Source organism: Pelodiscus sinensis, chromosome 3 (genome assembly GCF_052426305.1).
Source record: "Pelodiscus sinensis isolate ZL-2025 chromosome 3, ASM5242630v1, whole genome shotgun sequence".
NCBI classification, from domain to species: domain Eukaryota; kingdom Metazoa; phylum Chordata; order Testudines; family Trionychidae; genus Pelodiscus; species Pelodiscus sinensis.
This window is the reverse complement of record NC_143054.1, coordinates 135,843,672-135,862,912: the sequence shown is the minus strand read 5'-3', so window position 1 is coordinate 135,862,912 and position 19,241 is coordinate 135,843,672. Positions and strand designations below refer to the sequence as shown.

The 19,241-nt window shown below is 40.3% G+C and overlaps 1 protein-coding gene across 3 annotated transcripts in view; it reads left to right on the top strand.

Moving 5' to 3' along the window:
- Positions 1-19,241, top strand: part of SMYD3 (SET and MYND domain containing 3) — a 634,743-nt gene that overhangs the window by 74,102 nt on the left and 541,400 nt on the right. For all 3 annotated transcript variants that reach the window (XM_075924904.2, XM_075924902.2, XM_089777376.1), the window contains exons 2-3: positions 5,983-6,046; positions 17,860-17,967. In XM_075924904.2, the coding sequence (XP_075781019.1) occupies positions 5,983-6,046; positions 17,860-17,967 (172 nt within the window). The remainder of the gene's footprint in view (positions 1-5,982; positions 6,047-17,859; positions 17,968-19,241) is intronic.

The following is a 19,241-nucleotide window of genomic DNA, read 5'->3' as shown; positions in this document are numbered from 1 at the left end:
ACATCCCTAGCTGCATCCTCTCCCTACCCCACTGGATCTGTATGGCACAACCAAGACTTGACAGTAAAAAAACATTTTTATTAATTGTCCTTCCTCCAAGAAAATGGCTTTTCAAATGCAATTCCCTTTTCCATCTTTTGGATGTGTCTAGAGTATTTCATTTCAGTGCTTTGAGGATTTTTGTTTTAAAGTAAATGAAAACAAATACTTCCATGAACCTGAAGCTATGTATTTTGCTTGTTTAAGTAGGAGCCCTTCCAGTAATATTTCTGAAATTACTATATTTCCTTTCCCTGTTCTTTGTACTGAGAAAATAGGAAATCCTTTGAGTGATGATAGAAACTGTTGTACTGGCCCAGTGTATTCAGAAACAAGTGCTGAAGGAACAGACCAGGTGCCATGTGCAGCTTGACCTGCTGCTCGCAAATAGGGAGGAACTAGTAGGGGAATTAGATGTGGGTGGCAACCTGGGCATCAGTGATTATGAGATGGTAGATTTCAGAGTTCTGACAAAAGGAAAAAAGGAGAGCAGCAAAATACACATCCTGGACTGTTGGGCAGGATCTCCTGGGGTGCTAACATGAAGAGGAAAGGAGTCCAGGAGAGCTGGCAGTATTTTAAGGAAGCCTTATTGAAGGCACAGGAACCAACCATCTTGATGTTCAGTAAGTAAAGCAAATATGGTAGGTGACTAGATTGGCTCACCAGGGAAATCTGTGGTGAGCTTAAACACCAAAAGGAAGCTTATAAAGAAGTGGGAAACTTGGACAGATGACTAGGGAGGAGTATAAATATATTGCTTGAGAATGTAGGGGAGTTATCAGGAAGGCAAAAACACAATTGGAATTGCAGCTAGCAAGGGATGCGAAGGGTAACAAAGGTTTCTACAGACACGTTAGCAATAAGAGGGTGATCAGAGAGGGTGTGGGGCCCTTACTGGATGAGGGAGGTAACCTAGTGACAGATGATGTGGGGAAAAGCTGAAGTACTCAATGCTTTTTTTTGCCTCTGTCTTCACAGACAAGGTCAGCTTCCAGAGTACTGTGCTAGGCAACGCAGTATGGGAAGGAGATGGGCAGCTTCGGTGAAGAAGGAACAGGTTAAGAACTATTTAGAAAAGCTAGACATGCACAAATCCATGGGTCTGGATTTAATGCATCCAAGAGTACTGAGAGAGTTGTCAAACGCCATTGCAGAGCCGTTGGCCATTTTCTTTGAAAACTCATGGAGATCAGGAGAGATCCCGGATGACTGGAAAAAGGCAAATGTAGTGCCCATCTTTAAAAAAGGGAAGGACGACACTCCAGGGGATTACAGACCAGTCACCCTTACCTCAGTCCTTAGAAAAATCATGAAGGGGCTCCTCGAGGAATCCATTTTGAAGCACTTGTAAGAGGGGGATATGATCCGGATTAGCCAACATGGATTCACCAAGGGCAAGTCATGCCTGACCAATCTGATTAGTTTCTGTGATGAGGCAACTGGCTCTGTGGACATGGGGAAGTCAGTGGATGTGATATACCTTGACTTTAGCAAAGCTTTTGATATGGTCTCCCACGATATTTTTGCCAGCATGTTAAGGAAGTATGGGTGGATAAATGGACTACAAGATGGATAGAAAGCTGGCTAAATTGTGAGGCCCAATGGGTGGTGATCAACGGCTCGATGTTGGTTGGCGGTCGGGTTCAAACAGAGGGCCCCAAGGATTGGCTCTAGGACTGGTTTTGTTCAACATCTTTATTAATGACCTGGGTGGGGGAATGGATTGCACCTCAGCAAGTTTGGGGATGACACTGAGTTAGTGGGAGAGGTAGATTGGAGGGTCCACAGTGACCTAGACAAATTAGAGGATTGGGCCAAAAGAAATCTGATGTGGTTCAGCAAGGACAAGTGCAGAGTCCTGCACTTGGGGTGGAAGAATCCCAAACATTGTTACAGGCTGGGGATGGACTGGCTAAGTAGCAGTTGTGCAGAAAAGGACCGGGGAATTATAGTGGATGAGAAGCTGGGTATGAGTGAACAGTGTGTCCTTGTAGCCAAGAAGGCTAATGGCATATTAGGTTGCATTAGGAGGAGCATTTCCAGCAGATCTAGAGAAGTAATTTTCCCCCTTTATTCAGCACTGGTGAGGCCACATCTGGAGTATTGTGACCAGTTCTGGGCCCTCCCCCCCATTATAGTAAGGATGTGGACGCACTGGAGAGAGTCCAGCGGAGGGCAACCAAAATGATTAGGAGGCTGGAGCACATGATGAGAGGCTGAGGGATTTGAGTTCATTTAGTCTGAAGAAGAGAAGAGTGAAGGGGAATGCAGCCTTCAACTTCCTGAAGGGAGATTCCAGAGAGGATGGAGAGAGGCTGTTCTCAGTAGTGGCAGATGGCAGAACAAGGAGCAATGGTCTCAAGTTACAGTAGGGGAGGTCTAGGTTGGATATTAGGAAAAACTATTTCATTAGGAGGGTGCTGAAGCACTGGAATGGGCTACCCAGGGAGGTGGTGGAATCTCCATCTCTAGAGGTTAAGTCCCGGCTTGACAAAGTCCTGGCAGGGATGATTAGTTAGGGTTGGTCCTGTGTTGGCAGGGGGCTGGACTCGAAGACCTCTTGAGGTCTCTTCCAGCCCTAGTATTCTGTGATTCTATAAAATCCTACGTACACTGCACAGGAGTTAACACCAATGAGACTAGTCATGTAGGTAAGGTAAGCAGGATCTGACCGAATGAATGTAACAGTTTATATTTTTGCTGATATCAAAACTAATAAAAATGTATATGATAATAATTTTAGAAGTATTTTTCAGCTTCCTTGATAATATAGAGTTGATTGTGATAGGTAGAAATTATGCAAATTGTCATCACTTTGTGTCTTTTTAATATGTCCAATTACGTAAATCCTGTAGGAATTTTTATTATTGATTTTTTTTTCACATTCATATTACATACTTGAAATTGTACTGTTTACTTCTATGTCATAATATTTATTGCCATAAATCCTGCAGATGGAAATTTCGGAGGGAATAGGGGAGAGAAGTAAAATGCAACAGTTTTGTTGGTACGTACAGCTGCACCAAACTTCCTACATCTCTTTATTTGGTGGACTGGTGTAGAGGGGAAGATGATGAATGGATACTTAGTTCATTATACAGTGCCAGCAGGGGGTCAGATTCTTCAAATACTTTGGCTGCTAGTGTCAGTGTTGGAAAGAAACTTGAAATGATTTTCTGTATCTTTATCGCTTCAGTGTTAAATTTTAGTAACAAAGGATCCAAATATGCCAAGTGTTGAATACTGTTGTCTCCCATTGGCTTCAATGGGAGCTGAAGAAGCTCAGCACCTTGCAAAGTTAAGCCCAAATTATGTATGTTTTTCAAGTGGCAGAATAAAATATTTGTTGTACTCAACTTCAGTTACTTAAGCAAGTCTTAGCATCTTTCCGGAAGAAAATAAAACACTGAAAGAAGGTAATGTAACCGTATGGAAAGGTCATACAATACAGCACTGAGATAAATGGTTCAGATGCAAGACCTAATATATGGATCGGATTAGAAAGTTCTCAAATTGCCAAGCAGTGCATTCATAGGCCAGGTCTATGCTTCACCTGGAAAGTCAGCTGGAATTGACATATTTTAAGCTGAGCTTGGCACCGTCTCCACAGCGAGGAACACTAGCTCTGACGAAGGCACCCTCAGTGTTCAATTTAGTGGTCTTTACTAGACCTGCTAAATCAAACCCTGGCAGTTCGATTGCCAGAGCATCAATCCTCTGGTAATTGGAGATGTGGCCATAGAAATCATGGCTCTTGAAGGTCATGTTTGCTGTAGGCAATGAATTTGCGTATTACTTTTTGCTACTTTAAGACCTTTTTTCACTTCAGCTGTCATAGCTATAGACATGTTGCCTAATGTAAATCCTTGTTCATCATCATTCTGTTAGGGCGAAATTTATTCCAGGGTAGAAGGTGTGCCCTAAGCTTCCTTTGCTCAATCCTCCAGCACCTGGTTGAACTAGGAGTTAATTTTCAGATGATGCACAGCAATTTGGGTTAAATAGCCCCTGGTAGAACTTGCATGACTAGAATGAAACCTACGTCTTTAGAAAATGTTTGCCTGATCATGCTGTCAGACAATATTATTTGACTGGTTAAAGAGAGCGGTTCAATAGAAGCTGTTACAAATTGACATAGAACACTTTGTAAACAAAGTTCCTTATTTCTGTAATCCAAATAAAGGAAGACCTAACGGCTCTGTGATCATCTTCTATTCCTGCAAAGCTGTGTAATGATGCAACAACGCAGAACAATTTGTCTCTTTGTGGATTTTTTCCATTCTCAAGAATTTTATATGACTATATAGAATATGATGTTTGTAGATCTCTACTTTTCCAAATCAATCCATGTTACTGTGCACATTTTTGAATAGGTAGCATTGAGTATGGTAAGTCTGCTGTATATGGCTGACTTCCAAGTTAACATGTTGATAAGCCAGGAAATAGAACTTTTTGTAGCGTGTGCAGCCCTTGATTTGGAAGATCTGGAGAAAAGATCTCATTAATGTATGTAATTCAAATAAATAGGGAGGATTTGCCCCATTTTAGGAGTAAAAGGTGGATTTCATGAAGATTATCCTGTATCCCTGATAGACCATGTTCATCAGTATTACACAATGTGTCTCAGAAATATGCCAGATGGAGATAATTTTGGGCATGTGTGTGCAGATCCATTATCTCCATCTGGGCTATTTCTGACATTCAGATATCTGGGCACCTCCAAAGAGCAATCATTTTGTCCTTTTTCTTAATAACCGACCACAAAATGTTTAATTCTTTCCCCCTAGATTATACTGGTGAGAGGGCCAAATCTGAATGAGAAATATTCAATTCTTAATCAGTGACTTATGAGTTCTGATATTTAGGGGTCCTAGAAATGAGAGCTTTATACAGTTGAGTCTGTAGGTTTCCAGCACTGGATTGTAGCTTTGGATTGTCCCCAGACATGGATTCAAATATACATTTAAAACCTTTGGGCTCTTTGCTAGTGCTGTGACAGCTAAGAAACCAGAAAGAATGAGCAGTAATGCATATCCTAAAGCCAGTGCAGCTGAGAGCAGAATTCGATTTATGACATGTAAATTTGATTCATTTTCTGCATAATTGCATGCTAAATATTTCCTCACACCATCTAATAATGTACAACACTCTTATTAGTAAATTATAGTTTCTCCCCAAATGAAATTGTCAGCTTGTCATATGACTTAAGTTAAAGACAGCTGTAGGGAATCTCACTTTATCTAGGAGGCACTTTGCGGAATCGTAATTGAAATGTTCATATGCGTATCTGGTTCAAACTTCTCATTTCTCCCCTTTCGTCCCCAATAGTCTTTTTCTGATGAAGTTTTTACATTAGTCACATTGTTTCCCAATCACAGGTTGTCTTTTTTAAGGCATTGGTGTCTACTTCCAGGTCAGCTTTTACATTGCGAATAACTCAGTGTCACAATTATATATTCACAGCAAGAATCTTGGTTAAGACAGGTAATGTACAATGTCTGGGTCTTGAATTCTGCACTGCAACTTATTATTATGTTTCTGGGTTACAAAGAGGACAACTTCCAGCTGTGTGGCACCATAATCTGAGATTCTGCTGCATTAAACGCAGAATTTATTTCCTGGACAGTATGGTAGCAAAGCAAGAAAACAAATGATTTTTGTTTTATCATCTCATTGGAGAGTTGGGAGGCTCTTGTTCAGTCTAATGGACAGTGATAATCTTACTGTAAACACAGAAGCAGCCCTGTTGACTCAGTAAAATAAATTAAAATATGAGAAAGGAAATCCAGAATTTAACCCTTAGGTTTTTGCCTTGACTTTGTATAAAAAAATAAAATGTTTATCAATCAGTTTTTTTTCTTTTTTGTGCCTCCTTTTTCTTCAGATATTTAGAAATATTTTTATTTTTCCTATGTAACTCATACAATATGTTTCTTACAGGAATGAACGGTTGCTTAGATGCTCTCAGTGCAAAGTTGCCAGATACTGTGATACGCGTTGTCAGGTAAAGATCATAATAATTACAAGCTACTAAAGACAAAAATTAACCCTTTAGTTGTGGTGTTTTTACTACATTTGCTGTGTACCCATTACCTGCTAATAGTCCCTTGATATCTATGCAATCATTAAGTCAACATGTCATTAACAATCACGCGCACCCCCCCCTTCCCATTGCTGCTTTTGCTTAATGCTTTTTAATTTACCTAACTAATATAACTAATGTAGAAATAATGTTCATGTATAACTCACTCACAGCTTCTTTTCCTCTCATTTATGTGGGCTAATAACACTTTCAAAACTGAATGTTTTAAATAAATTTAAATAAGAGGCCTGACTTTTGAATTATCCACACCTCACATTGACTTCAAGCCTTTTGAATTTGTATGCCAATTTCTTTCATGTAGGTTTGTGTATGCTTTTTTAAAAATTATGGCTATAGACCTAAGGCTAACTCTTGACTGAGTTTTATTCCCCCCCTTTTTTTAGTCAATAAAACAAACAAAACAAAACATGGTTTTCCATGGCCTTTCACCTTGTATTGTCATTGTATTGTCATTTAGACTTGAAAATCCCTGAAATTGAAAATTCCCTGAAATCAGAATAGTAGTGGTTGCATAAGTCAAAAGACTTCCCAAGATTGAAGGTGGAGGAGAAAAGGCCCATGCTATTTTGGCATTATGGGTCTGGCTGGGGTATACACACCCTGTGCTGCTCATCTGCTAAAGGGTTAATAAGACTGCCTGTCTGCCCAGCTGGAATAGATTTGGGGACTCACAAAAGCTGCAGGGATAAAAGGTTTGCAGAGCAGAAGGGCAGGGTGCCTGCTAGAGATGCTGAGGAGCCACTGAGATCATGAAACTTCAGCAATGGGCTGGTGAGAAGCTTCCCAGGCTATGGGGGGACAGGACCACAGAGTTACCCTGAGTAACAGCCATGCACTATATAGGTACTAGTCCAGGAAAAAAAAGTGGTTTGGAATAGTTTCTTACCAACCATTTTTGCACAGGCTCTCTAGCCTGGAACCCAAGATAAATGGTTGAGCCTGGGTTTCTGTATCAAGCTCAGGGTTCATTAAGCCCTTGAACTAGTGGCATCATTAATAAAAGGGCCAAGAAGTTGTAGAGCCACTAGCCTCTGGAAGTATTGGACTCTTAACATCCCAAGAGGGGAAAAAAGACAGTCAGAGACTTGGCCAAAGGGCTCAAGTCATAGCAAGAAATCAACAAGCATACTGGCAGGTAGGCAAGCCAACAAAGAGGGGAAACTGAGTCAGAGTTACCATGTCACCCAGTCTTTCTGTGAGGCAATGCCAAAATCAAAAAGGGTCAGATTATGAATTATTGCGCGTCAGACTTACTTTGTGTGTTTTCTACCTTTGTGTTAATTTTTTTTGAAGAAAAAAACAGAAAAAAGTTTGAACTGTCAGATACAACCTACTGAAAGAAGGTCTTTGAGGGCCTGTGTTTAAATTTAGCTAGCAGATTGTTATTTCTACAAGTCTGAAAGCTTTTTTTAACTCGTCTGTGACCTTCCAAACATCTTTTCTTGATCAAATATTTAATATACTTTTATGAACAAACTTTTTATAACTTAACCACTTTCCTTTGATACTCAAAAAAAAAAAATCCATTATGGTGTTATAATATATGGCGTGGGAAGATAGGTTGGTATGTCACTTTGATGCATTATACAGAAAATGTGTGCGCAACATATTAGGTGTTTACTCTAGCATTGATAATGCCATACTTACATTTACTGTGGAAGATAATGGGAAAATAGCTGCAAAATGAAAATTGTCACGGATACAATGTAGAAGACTGGAACTTTTTTTCTTGAAAAGACATTGAGAATATGCTTATTTTGGCTTAGAAGTACAGTATAGTATTTAATATTGTACTTAGCATTATTTGGCAGTCATGGAAATCTGGAAGAAGGCAGTTCCTTTAGCCAACCTCTGTCCCCACAAATGGAAGTTTATTAATACGTTTGTGTAGTCATGGATCTTCATTCCATTTGAGGCGGGCTGTCTGATCAGTGCGTGTCAACCTTTTTTTAATAAAGTACCCATTAAAAAAATAAAATTACAAGTACCCCCTTTTAAAAAAAATTACAAGTACCCCCAGTACCTATAGTTTTAAGACACACACGATTTTTTTTTACCATTGCTACACATTTGTTTAAACAACTTAATTGTAGCTGGGTAGGCAATAAAATATTTGGGTGTAAAAAGTACAGAAGTAATAAAATGATGTAAAACTTAAAACAAAAATTCAGTTTTCTCCAAATTTCAGTTGTCTTAACGTACCCCCCCAGACTTCTCTCAAGTACCCCTAAGGGTACTCGGACCACTGGTTGAGAAACAATGGTCTAGATAAACAGACTCACAATTAGATCTGTGGGGAATGTCTTGCTAGCCTTTTTGTGGCTGTTCTGAACTGCAGTGATTCTTGTGATGATTCTACTTAAAATGGCTACCAAACAGGAGTAGTACATTGTTTAAGTAATGTTTCCATCAGCAGACCAAAGGCAGCAGGCTTTTCTTCACCGCTGCTAGATTTCATGTGATTCATTAATATGTGCACTTCTAATTGTACTAATTGCTGAGCAGAATAAACAGCTGGACACTGAAGCAACTGCAGTTTGCACACTTCAAAAATCCCCCTGTGTTAGTAGAGAATTACTTTATTTTGGGTTGATAATTACAGTTTTTTTTTATAAATGTGAATCATGTGCTTGGGTTTACATTTTATGCTTAGTTGTGGAATGATTTGATGAATTTTTGATGGATAGAAAAATTATCCCACATTAGTAAGCACTTAACAGTGTGGTTTAGGAAGTCTCAGTTTCTGGACCATTCACTGTAATGCAGTAAAGGCTACAGTTGTTTCAGATAAAAACTGAGCACCGTGTGCTCTCTAAAATTGACAAAAATGATCAGATCACCTAGGCCAACCACGTTTCTTGTTGTGTAGGAAATTGGAAGTAATTTCAACAAAGACAATGAGCTTTTCTCAAGTTGGAAATGTCTAAAGTGTTTGACACTTCACAACAAAAAAAGTAACACATGAAAAACATATAATTCAGTTTAGTAAACTAATAATAACTAATATGAAGTATCATCCTAATTTAAGTGTACAAAATAAAATATTTCTTGTTTTATTAATTTTTTGGAAGTACAGTATGAATTCTGGTAGGCTCTGGGGAGTTAAGTTGGCAGTGGTCTTCTGCTAGCCCTAAGAAAAGCTGTGTAAGAGCCAGAATTTGTGGTTTGTGGGAAATTCTACAATATTGAATGTTTTTTTTTCATTCTCAATGGGAAGGAAATGTCAAATTTCAACATTTGCCACAAAGCAAGATTTAAAAAAAAAATGTACTGGATCATTCAAAATATTTTGTTTGTGTTTCAGTTTTTAAATTTATTTATATAATGCAAACTGATTTATATAATACAAACTGATTTAAAACAAAATCAAAATGTTCTAGTGTAAAAGTGTCAAAACAAAACGTTTTAACATTTATCTAAAGAAATATTACCACTATTGACATTTTATCAGTAGAAACTTCAGTTCTGACACAGACATTTTCCAAGGAAAAAATGTTCTGTTGCAAAACTTTTGACTAGCTTAGGCCTAACCTTTTTTTTGTTTTGTTTTTTATTTTAATGGAATTCCTAGCCCTTTACAGAGTTAGAGCTGCAAATGTAACCTTGTCCCATGGAGACTTTTCACTATGGGGCAAGGAGACACAAGGCTTCTACATATGTCTGTGTGGCGGGAGAAAGAGATGATCTTATTTGTGATCATGAAGGAGTGGGAGTGATGTCCACTGGTGACTTGTCTGCTGGCTGTCAGAGGATATGGATGGGTGGTGCCTGAGACTCAGGGGTGCCATTTATGGGGAGCTAAGGGGAAGTTTGAACCCCTGGATTTCATACTTCAGATCTTCTTAAAGTCCCTGTCGTGACTCTCGAGACAGTTCTTAAGTGCAACAGAGTTTGAGCTGCTCTCAGTTTTGCCTTTGGGGCAGGGAGTTTGTTATAAAAAGAGAGAGGCAGGGTTATTAATAACAACAACAAGCTGGGCATTCTAGCAGTTGAAGGATTGTTAGGTCATCACGAAAACATTGCCGGGTACTCCACTTAAAAGATGGGAGGGGTGGGAGGGAGAAAGAGTAGGAATGAGTGTTGTGCTGCAGGGATCTGCATTTGGACCACTGCTGTTAAACTTCTCATAAATGTTCTTGGAAAAGGAGGTAAACAGTGACGAATCCAAAGCTGACTGCAAAGAGTCACAAAGGTATCCCATAAAATTGGGCAACACTAGGGAGATGGAATTCAATGTTCGTAAGTGCTAAGTAATGCACATGGATGAATATAATCCTACCTATAGATACAAAATTCATGGGGATCTAATATATCTGTTACCACTGAAGGAAGAGATCTTGGAATCCTTGTGGATAGTTCCCTAAAACATCTGCTCAAGGAGCAGTGGCAGTCTAAAAACTAAAAAGCTAACAGAATATTGGGAATCATTAGGAAAGGAATAGATGAGACAAAATACCATATTGCTTCTATACAAAGTCATCATAGAATCATAGAATAATAGGACTGGAAGGGACCTCAAGAGGTCATCGAGTCCAGCCCCCCGCCCTCAAGGCAGGACCAAGCTCCACCTACACCATCCCTGACAGATGTCTATCTAACCTGTTCTTAAATATCTCCAGAGAGGGAGAGTCCACCACCTCCCTTGGCAATTTATTCCAATATTTGACCACCCTGACAGTTAGGAATTTTTTCCTAATGTCCAATCTAAACCTCCCCTGCTGCACTTTAAGCCCATTACTCCTTGTCCTGTCCTCAGAAACCAAGAGGAACAAATTTTCTCCTTCCTCCTTGTGACACCCTTTTAGATATTTGAAAACCGCTATCATGTCCCCCCTTAATCTTCTTTTTTCCAAACTAAACAAGCCCAGTTTATGAAGCCTGGCTTCATAGGTCATGTTCTCTAGACCTTTAATCATTCTTGTCGCTCTTCTCTGTACCCTTTCCAATTTCTCCACATCTTTCTTGAAATGTGGCGCCCAGAACTGGACACAGTACTCCAGCTGAGGCCTAACTAGTGCAGAGTAGAGCGGCAGAATGACTTCACGAGTTTTGCTTACAACACACCTGTTGATACAACCTAGAATCATATTTGCTTTTTTTGCAACAGCATCACACTGTTGACTCATATTCAACTTGTGGTCCACTATGACCCCTAGATCCCTTTCCGCCATGCTCCTTCCTAGACAGTCGCTTCCCATCTTGTATGTATGGAACTGATTGTTCCTTCCTAAGTGGAGCACTTTGCATTTCTCTTTATTAAACCTCATCCTGTTTACCTCTGACCATTTCTCTAACTTGCTAAGGTCATTTTGAATTATGTCCCTATCCTCCAAAGAAGTTGCAACCCCACCCAGTTTGGTATCATCTGCAAACTTAATAAGCGTACTCTCTATCCCAATATCTACATCATAGATGAAGATATTGAACAGTACGGGTCCCAAAACAGACCCTTGCGGAACTCCACTTGTTATCCCTTTCCAGCAGGATTTAGCACCGTTAACAACAACTCTCTGACTACCGTTATCCAGCCAATTATGCACCCACCTTGTCGTGGCCCTATCTAAGTTATATTTGCCTAGTTTATCAATAAGAATATCATGCGAGACCGTATCAAATGCCTTACTAAAGTCTAGGTATATGACATCCACCACTTCTCCCTTATCCACAAGGCTCGTTATCTTATCAAAGAAAGCTATCAGATTAGTTTGGCATGACTTGTTCTTCACAAACCCATGCTGGCTATTCCCTATCACTTTATTACCTTCCAAGTGTTTGCATAGGATTTCCTTAATTACCTGCTCCATTATCTTCCCTGGGACAGACGTTAAACTGACCGGTCTATAGTTTCCTGGGTTGTTCTTATTCCCCTTTTTATAGATGGGCACAATATTTGCCCTTTTCCAGTCTTCTGGAATCTCCCCTGTCTGCCATGATTTTTCAAAGATCATAGCTAAAGGCTCAGATATCTCTTCTATCAGCTCCTTGAGTATCCTGGGATGCATTTCATCAAGACCTGGTGACTTGCTGACATCTAACTTTCCTAAGTGACTTTTAACTTGTTCTTTGTGTATCCTATCTTCTAAACTTACCCTCTCTCTGCTTGTATTCACTACGTTAGGCACACCTCCAGACTTCTCGGTGAAGACCGAAACAAAGAAGTCATTGAGCATCTCCGCCATTTCCAAGTTTCCTGTTACTGCTTCTCCCTCCTCACTAAGCAGTGGGCCTACCCTGTCCTTGGTCTTCCTCTTGCTTTTAATGTATTTATATCGTATGCCCACATCTTCACTACTGTAGGCAGATATGGTCACCCCACCTAAAAAGGATGTATTGGATTTGGAAAAGGTACAGGAAGTGCAACAGAAATGATTAGGGGGTAAGGAACAGCTTCCATATGAGGTGCGATTAACAAGACTGAGACTTTTCATCTTGGAAAAGAAATGACTTAAGGGTTGGAGGATATGGTAGAGATCTAGAAAATCATGGATGATATGGAAAAATATAACGAGGAGATGTTATTCATTCCTTCACTTAACAGCACACAAGAAGGTAACCCAATTAAATGTATAGGCATTAGATTTAAAACCAACAAAATAGGCAGTGGGGATGGATCATGATGGTTGCCTCTTCCTTCTGAAGCACCAGGCATTGGCCGCTGTTGGAAGACAGGACACAAGGCTAGAAGGACCATTGGTCTGACCCAGTTTGGGCATTCTAATATTCTTATATAGATCTGAAATGTATCTGCCTGCTTCTGTGACCCACTAGATGTCATTCCCCTTCCAGAGCTAAGAGCAAGCCCAGGAATCCTGATGGGGTCTGTCTCTCTCCACAGCATTAGTAACAAAGTATGAATATACATTAAAATTTTAAGGCTAACCAGTGTCCCTTAAAAGACTCGCCACAAGATGTCAGAATATGCTAGTATGAGAGCTGAGTAGATATAATATTTATTTAATTTTCTTTCTTTTATATAGGAATTATACATAGTGCTCCTGTCAGCTAATGGCTAAGTTGTCTGCTAAAAAAGTAGAGTTTTTCTAGTGCCTTAGTAGCCCCTGGATAGAGATGGGGGGTGTGTGTGTGTGCATGTGCGTGTGCACATGCGAAGGCAGGTAGAGTTGGTTCCCCCCCAATTGGTGTTGGGCTTGTACTGAGCAGGCTTCAGTAATACTACTGAAGCACCTGTCCTCAGGCTGTCCTCATGCTCTCACTCTCTCACCCCCACCCCCCATCACAGCATGCACAAGTCGCCCCCTCCCCCCCCAAATCTGCAATGTAGCCCTTGATGAGACTAGCAGAAGACAGGATTTGAGCTGAGCAGAGCATGAGATTATGCGAGGCAGTGTGTTTCTGAGGCCATGGAAGGCTAGCAGGAGCAGAGGAGTCTTCAGGAGGATAAGGTTCTCTCCCCTTGACTTTCTTTAATTTAAGATTTTGGTTGCAGAACCTGGCTTTGTGCTATTACTATCCCATCTTGGATATAAGAGTGTAAGTGCTCTGACTGAAAGCCAGGAAATGCACAGTTTAAGAGATTTTTTTCTACATACAGCCACCATGTTGGGAAGCCAAGGATTTCATCCACCACTGGGGCAGGATACAAATCCAGCCACTGGGGATTACTAGATATTGATCTATGGGTAGATTCTATATCATGAAATAAATCTCGGTTGTCTTGCTTGGTTATATAACTTGCATCACTTCAGGGGAGGTAACGAATGGTTGAGGGGGAGACGGCAGCTCTCACCTTTCCTTCTTTTTTTGTGGCAAGGTGTTATGAGTGGTGTTGATCACATTGTTAGTGTAGTTGCAACTTATTCTTGCCTATTTCTTTGAAATCTGAATGGCTGTCCTTATTCCAGCATTCCTTCAGTAGAATAAATACATTCATTCACTCTATAATGAGTTTTGGTTTTAATTGCAATGATAAAGAAAAAGATTACATCTTAACATGATTCTAGTATGAAAATGCATCTCTAGCATTAGGAGACTGTGTCAGACGATGCCATGTGATATTGCATATGTCATGTCATTAGTGCTTTATTGGTTGGGTAAGCTATTAATCAAATTGATGTCACTGTTAATGTATCTAAAGTCCTATGCAGCATTTATGTTAGGAAAAAATTTGACAGATAAAGGCTGACTCTAAAGAGCAATTTTAGCTGAAGCAGGATAAAAATGCCAATATAATTACATTATACAGAATGATATCTGGATATTTATAAGCTTGACCTTGTTTCTTCAGAATGAAAGTAATTCTACTTAGTAGTAGATATTTAACTTTTATTTGTCAGATACCTTGTAATACCTAACAGTATTACAATGTTTAATTGGTGTCATTTTGGTAGAGCTATAAATAAAGAAATGAAAGAATGAGTCTTTCATATGGAAGAAAAAAGTAGCAACTAGTTTGTTTCATGCAGGCATAAGAAAGATACTCCAAAGTAAAACAACTGCTCCTTGATACTGACACCTTGTTATTAGAAGTAAAAATCATCCACCTGGTGGTGTTCATAGTGTTATATTGTTTATAAACATCTGATTACCCACACAAAATTAGATTTATTTTCCACTCATGAGTTGAGATACCCATGAACTACTGCTTCCAGTTCTTGATACTCTATCCTTCTCGGACCATTCAAGTAGCCAAGCAGCAGGAAATCTGCAAGCAAAAAATACAGTGAAATATCTCTTAAGGGCTTACTGGAATTGGTTGCTTAATACAGGTTTAATAGTGGTGGAGAAGTTCTGAACTTAGTGGTCCATAGGTGAGTCAGCTTACACCAGCCGAGAATCAGCTCCATTATGTTTGTATTCTGGGATGGTCTTTTACAGCAAGAAGTTGTGTGGGGTGATGGTTTCTTAAGAGTTTCATTGTCCTTTATGATCAATTCCTACTGCTGAGGCTTTGTTCTCATCCACTGATAGATAGGGATTCCTCCAAGTGTAGAATTTCAAAACTTTTCTCACCTCACCAAAGGGCAGTGTACAACTACCTCTTCTCAAGTATTATAGCATCCCTATTTCTACCCATCATTGCCTATTTTACTGCTGATTGCAGAAGAGCAATTTCTGTGTCCAATACCATGTGGTCTGATGCCGATAGCTGATACGTGACAGAAATTGTTTTTCGCAGTTGGTTGTTTCATTTCTCCTACTGCCTTTCTGTCCGAAACTAAATTACCTTGTGGAGCCCGACATTGGTTTTAATGGTTATGTCTTTTTGTTAGCTGTTTCTTTTTCTCCTTTTCACTTCACACGGACATCTGCAAAGCAGCCTAGTGGATTCAGACTTGGCTCTGAATGCTGACTTTAGATGTATACAGGCTTTAAAAATTTCCAATTCCATCACACAGACTTTATATGAAACATTAAGATCTGGATTGAATAAAGTAACTAAAGAAAAACAAAGGAATGCAAAAAACAGTCCAACCTTCCATCACAGTGAGTGACTTGCTTAAACACTCCTTGCTGCTCCTGCTTCCCATGATTTTAAAGTGCCACAGCTCTCCATGTGCACACGTCTTCCCTACTTTCCCTGCCACTGCAGTGTTCCTCCACCAGTGTTCCTTCACCATCTTATTTTTATTCACTGAATTCTAGTGCAAGTTGTCAATTGCTCATAAAGGACCCAATCGTGCATATACTTGTACGCAAACAATTTTACTCTCATGAGTAGCCACATGGATTTCAATAGGACTGTTCATGTGAGTAAAATAACTCCATATATAAACGTTTGCAATCTTCAAGATTTCAAACAGAACTTTACTTTTGATTTCTTTTGTTTCCTATCACAGTGCTTCTAGTTAATTGACGTGTTCTTATAAAGGTTCAAACGTAAATCAAGGTCCTTCTGCTTTTAATTGTGATAGTAATTAAAACTGTGAGCAGCTAGCATCCCTGTTTTTAAAACACCTTTGACTACTAATGATTATTAGAAACCTCAATTTTTAAATTGTGAACTTAAAAAGGTTTATGCCTGATTCCTAGTGGCTCTTCGCAAGGATTTCATCAGCCAGATAATAACTGAAGAGAACAATTAAGCAATTAATTTGAAGCTGAGTTATTTAATGACCTAACATAACTCATGAATGATGATGTACATATATAGGTCTGTGATGGGGCAGAGCCGCCCCACACTGGAGGGCCGCTGATCACCGCCTGTGTGGCGACCAAGGCGGCACAATATCGGTGGTCACCGAGCGTGCACATGGTGATCAGCCGCCTGAGAGACGTGGCTGCCCGGGGGAGGAGCGGATGGTGGGCGGACGCAGAGTGATGTTACTGCCGTCGGCATGCCAAAGAGGGGCGGAGTCACAGCGTAGACGCGGGGCGCCCAGCTGAGATATTTAAAAACCCCGGAAGGAGCGCAGTAGAGGGTGACAGGGGGAGGAGAGACGGGCCACGGATGGAGGGAGCCCATGGAATTCTGACTGAGGGAGGTGAGACTGTCCCGAACTGGAGACATTGCTTCTGCTCGGGGGCCGGAAGCAGGGAAAGGAAGTAGCCCAGGGCGGGCAAAGGCTAGCCCGTGGACTGGCGCATTATGGCGGAAAGCCCCGCCAGTCGGGCCGGACTACAAGCCTAATCTGCGTCCTTAGCTGGGCTGGGGCCCGTGAGAGGGGGTGGGCCCGGGCCCCCCTTACCTCCCCGACCTACGCAGAGGGGCATCTAGAGACTGAGCTGCTGATGGGCATGCCAGCCGCAGTGCCAGGTCGGAATACGCCAATCACAGACTGCAACTAGCCAAAAAGGGGCTGATTTCAGGACACGGAGACTTAGGGTGGGATGGAGGGCCGCACAGAAAGGTGGGGACAAGGGACTGGAGAACAGAATGGCTGGACGCCCGGTCACAAGGTCATTAACACAATTGAATATCTTTGGCCTGATTGTTTCACGTTGCTGTAAATCAGGAGTAACTCCACTGAGCCAATTAAATTGTACTGGAGAAAACCCCCCAAAAGCACTTGGTAGGTGAGAAGAAAATCAGGCTCCATTTATTTATCATATAAAGAAAATATATTAAATAAGTTGCGTGTTCCCAGTCACTGAGTGTTTAAGTGAAAATGATAGCGTGTGTACCACATGCAGTGTCTTGCACTCAAAAGTAACTAAAAGTTGAATATAAGGTACCTGGGCAACTTGATTTCTGCCCCCTTGTGGGTTCATATTGTGCACAGAGGGAGGCAAGGGTTCAGTGCAAAAAGAAAACAAAGAAACAATAAAAAAAAAAACCAACCCACTATAAAAAACCTATTATGTGATTATGTAATTCTTTTCTAGGGTGTTGCACTGTGCATATATGTTTACATTCAGATTACTTGAGGAGCATAAAGTATCACAGATGGAGCAGAGCAAGATTTGACAGCACTGCTGAGAGCTTTCCCCGCTGCTGAATGTCAAAGGCCTGCTAACAACAATGAAGGAATGGTTGTGAAGTTATAGAACATGTTGAGTAACCTAAGTATACTAGTCAGTATTAGCTGCCTAGGTTGCCGTCTTAGCGTATGTGCAGTTGAGCCTCATATGGCACATGACCAGGATTCATCAGCAAATTTGGTCCACTGATGAATTCATTAGTTCTCTGGCTTGAGCCAGTTATCGACAGAGAGTGTGACATGACATCCATTCCCCCTGCTCCTGCTGTAATCTATGTGATTAGTGTATTTGTTGGTCTAAAATAAAGTGTTGCATTTTGTTTTTTACGATAACAGAAAGAAGCTTGGCAGGAACACAAGCGAGAATGCAAATGTCTTAAGAGCATTGAGCCTAACTTCCCTCCTGATTCAGTGAGACTTGTTGGCAGGATTGTTTTTAAACTAGTAAGTGACATTTTATCCATATCCTATGCTGCATAAACTGGTTGTGCACTCTACATTTGTAATGTAATTAAAGTCTAGAAAGCAGAGGTTGTGGGATGGATAAACCAAGTGAGATGTGCATTTTGCATTGCAAAATCACTGATTAATTCCCAGTAACACTGGAAGCATCAAGAAATATGAAAATAGATGTAATAAAGCTGCAGGGGCCTGCACGAGAAACTGTTGCAAAAAAGTAACTTGCGTTGAAGTCCGTGGAAGTTTCTCTTATACAGGGTCTATGTAGTTGAGTCTCAAAATTCATTCCCTGGGAAATGAAGAGGGAAGAAAATCACTGCGCTTCAGCTTGCAGCACTGAAGTTGCTGGGAGTCTTGGGAATGGACTTCTGTGGTAGCGGGATCAAACCCCCTTTGAGTAGAGGTGAATATACATGAATTTGCATCAGAAGTGAATGCTGATGGACTTTCTTTTTTGTGGTGTACAATAATGTGCATTGCGGACGTGTTAGATTAGGCTTTGTTAGTTTTTTCTGAACTTACCTGGTAATGCTGGGCCTAAAATCTTTCCATAATGGCAATAGAAATGTAGCTGTGTTAGTCTGGTGTAGCTGAAGCAAAATGCAGGACTATGTAGCACTTTAAAGACTAACAAGATGGTTTATTAGATGATGAGCTTTCGTGGGCCAGACCCACTTCCTCAGATCAAATAGTGGAAGAAAATAGTCACAACCATATATACCAAAGGATACAATTAAAAAAAAAAAGTGAACACATATGAAAAGGATAAATCACATTTCAGAACAGAAGGGGGATGCGGGGGGGGGGGGGGGAGGAAGGTAAGTGTCTGTGAGTTAATGATATTAGAGGTGGGGAAAGTTAGATGTCTGTGAGCTAATGGTATTAGAGGTGATAATTGGGGAAGCTATCTTGGACAAAGACCCCAACTACCTTACCCATTACCTTGCCTTACCCATTACCAAGATAGCTTCCCCAATTATCACCTCTTTTGTGCTACATAGTCCTGCATTTTCCATAATGGTGGCTTTCCTGTTAATCTGCATGGGCTAAATCACTATGCTTACTTCAACTACTTCTAAGAGTTTATAAATTAACAATGGATTTTATATTTTTGTTGGCCCTAGTCTTAATGTTTTAATTTCTAGTCCAAAATATAGAAATGGGTAAAATCTGAAGCAAAAATATTTATACTGAAGTATAAAACAAGTGTATTCTTTTGTGCACTGTTATGGATATGTGTTTGGCAACTCATTTAAAGA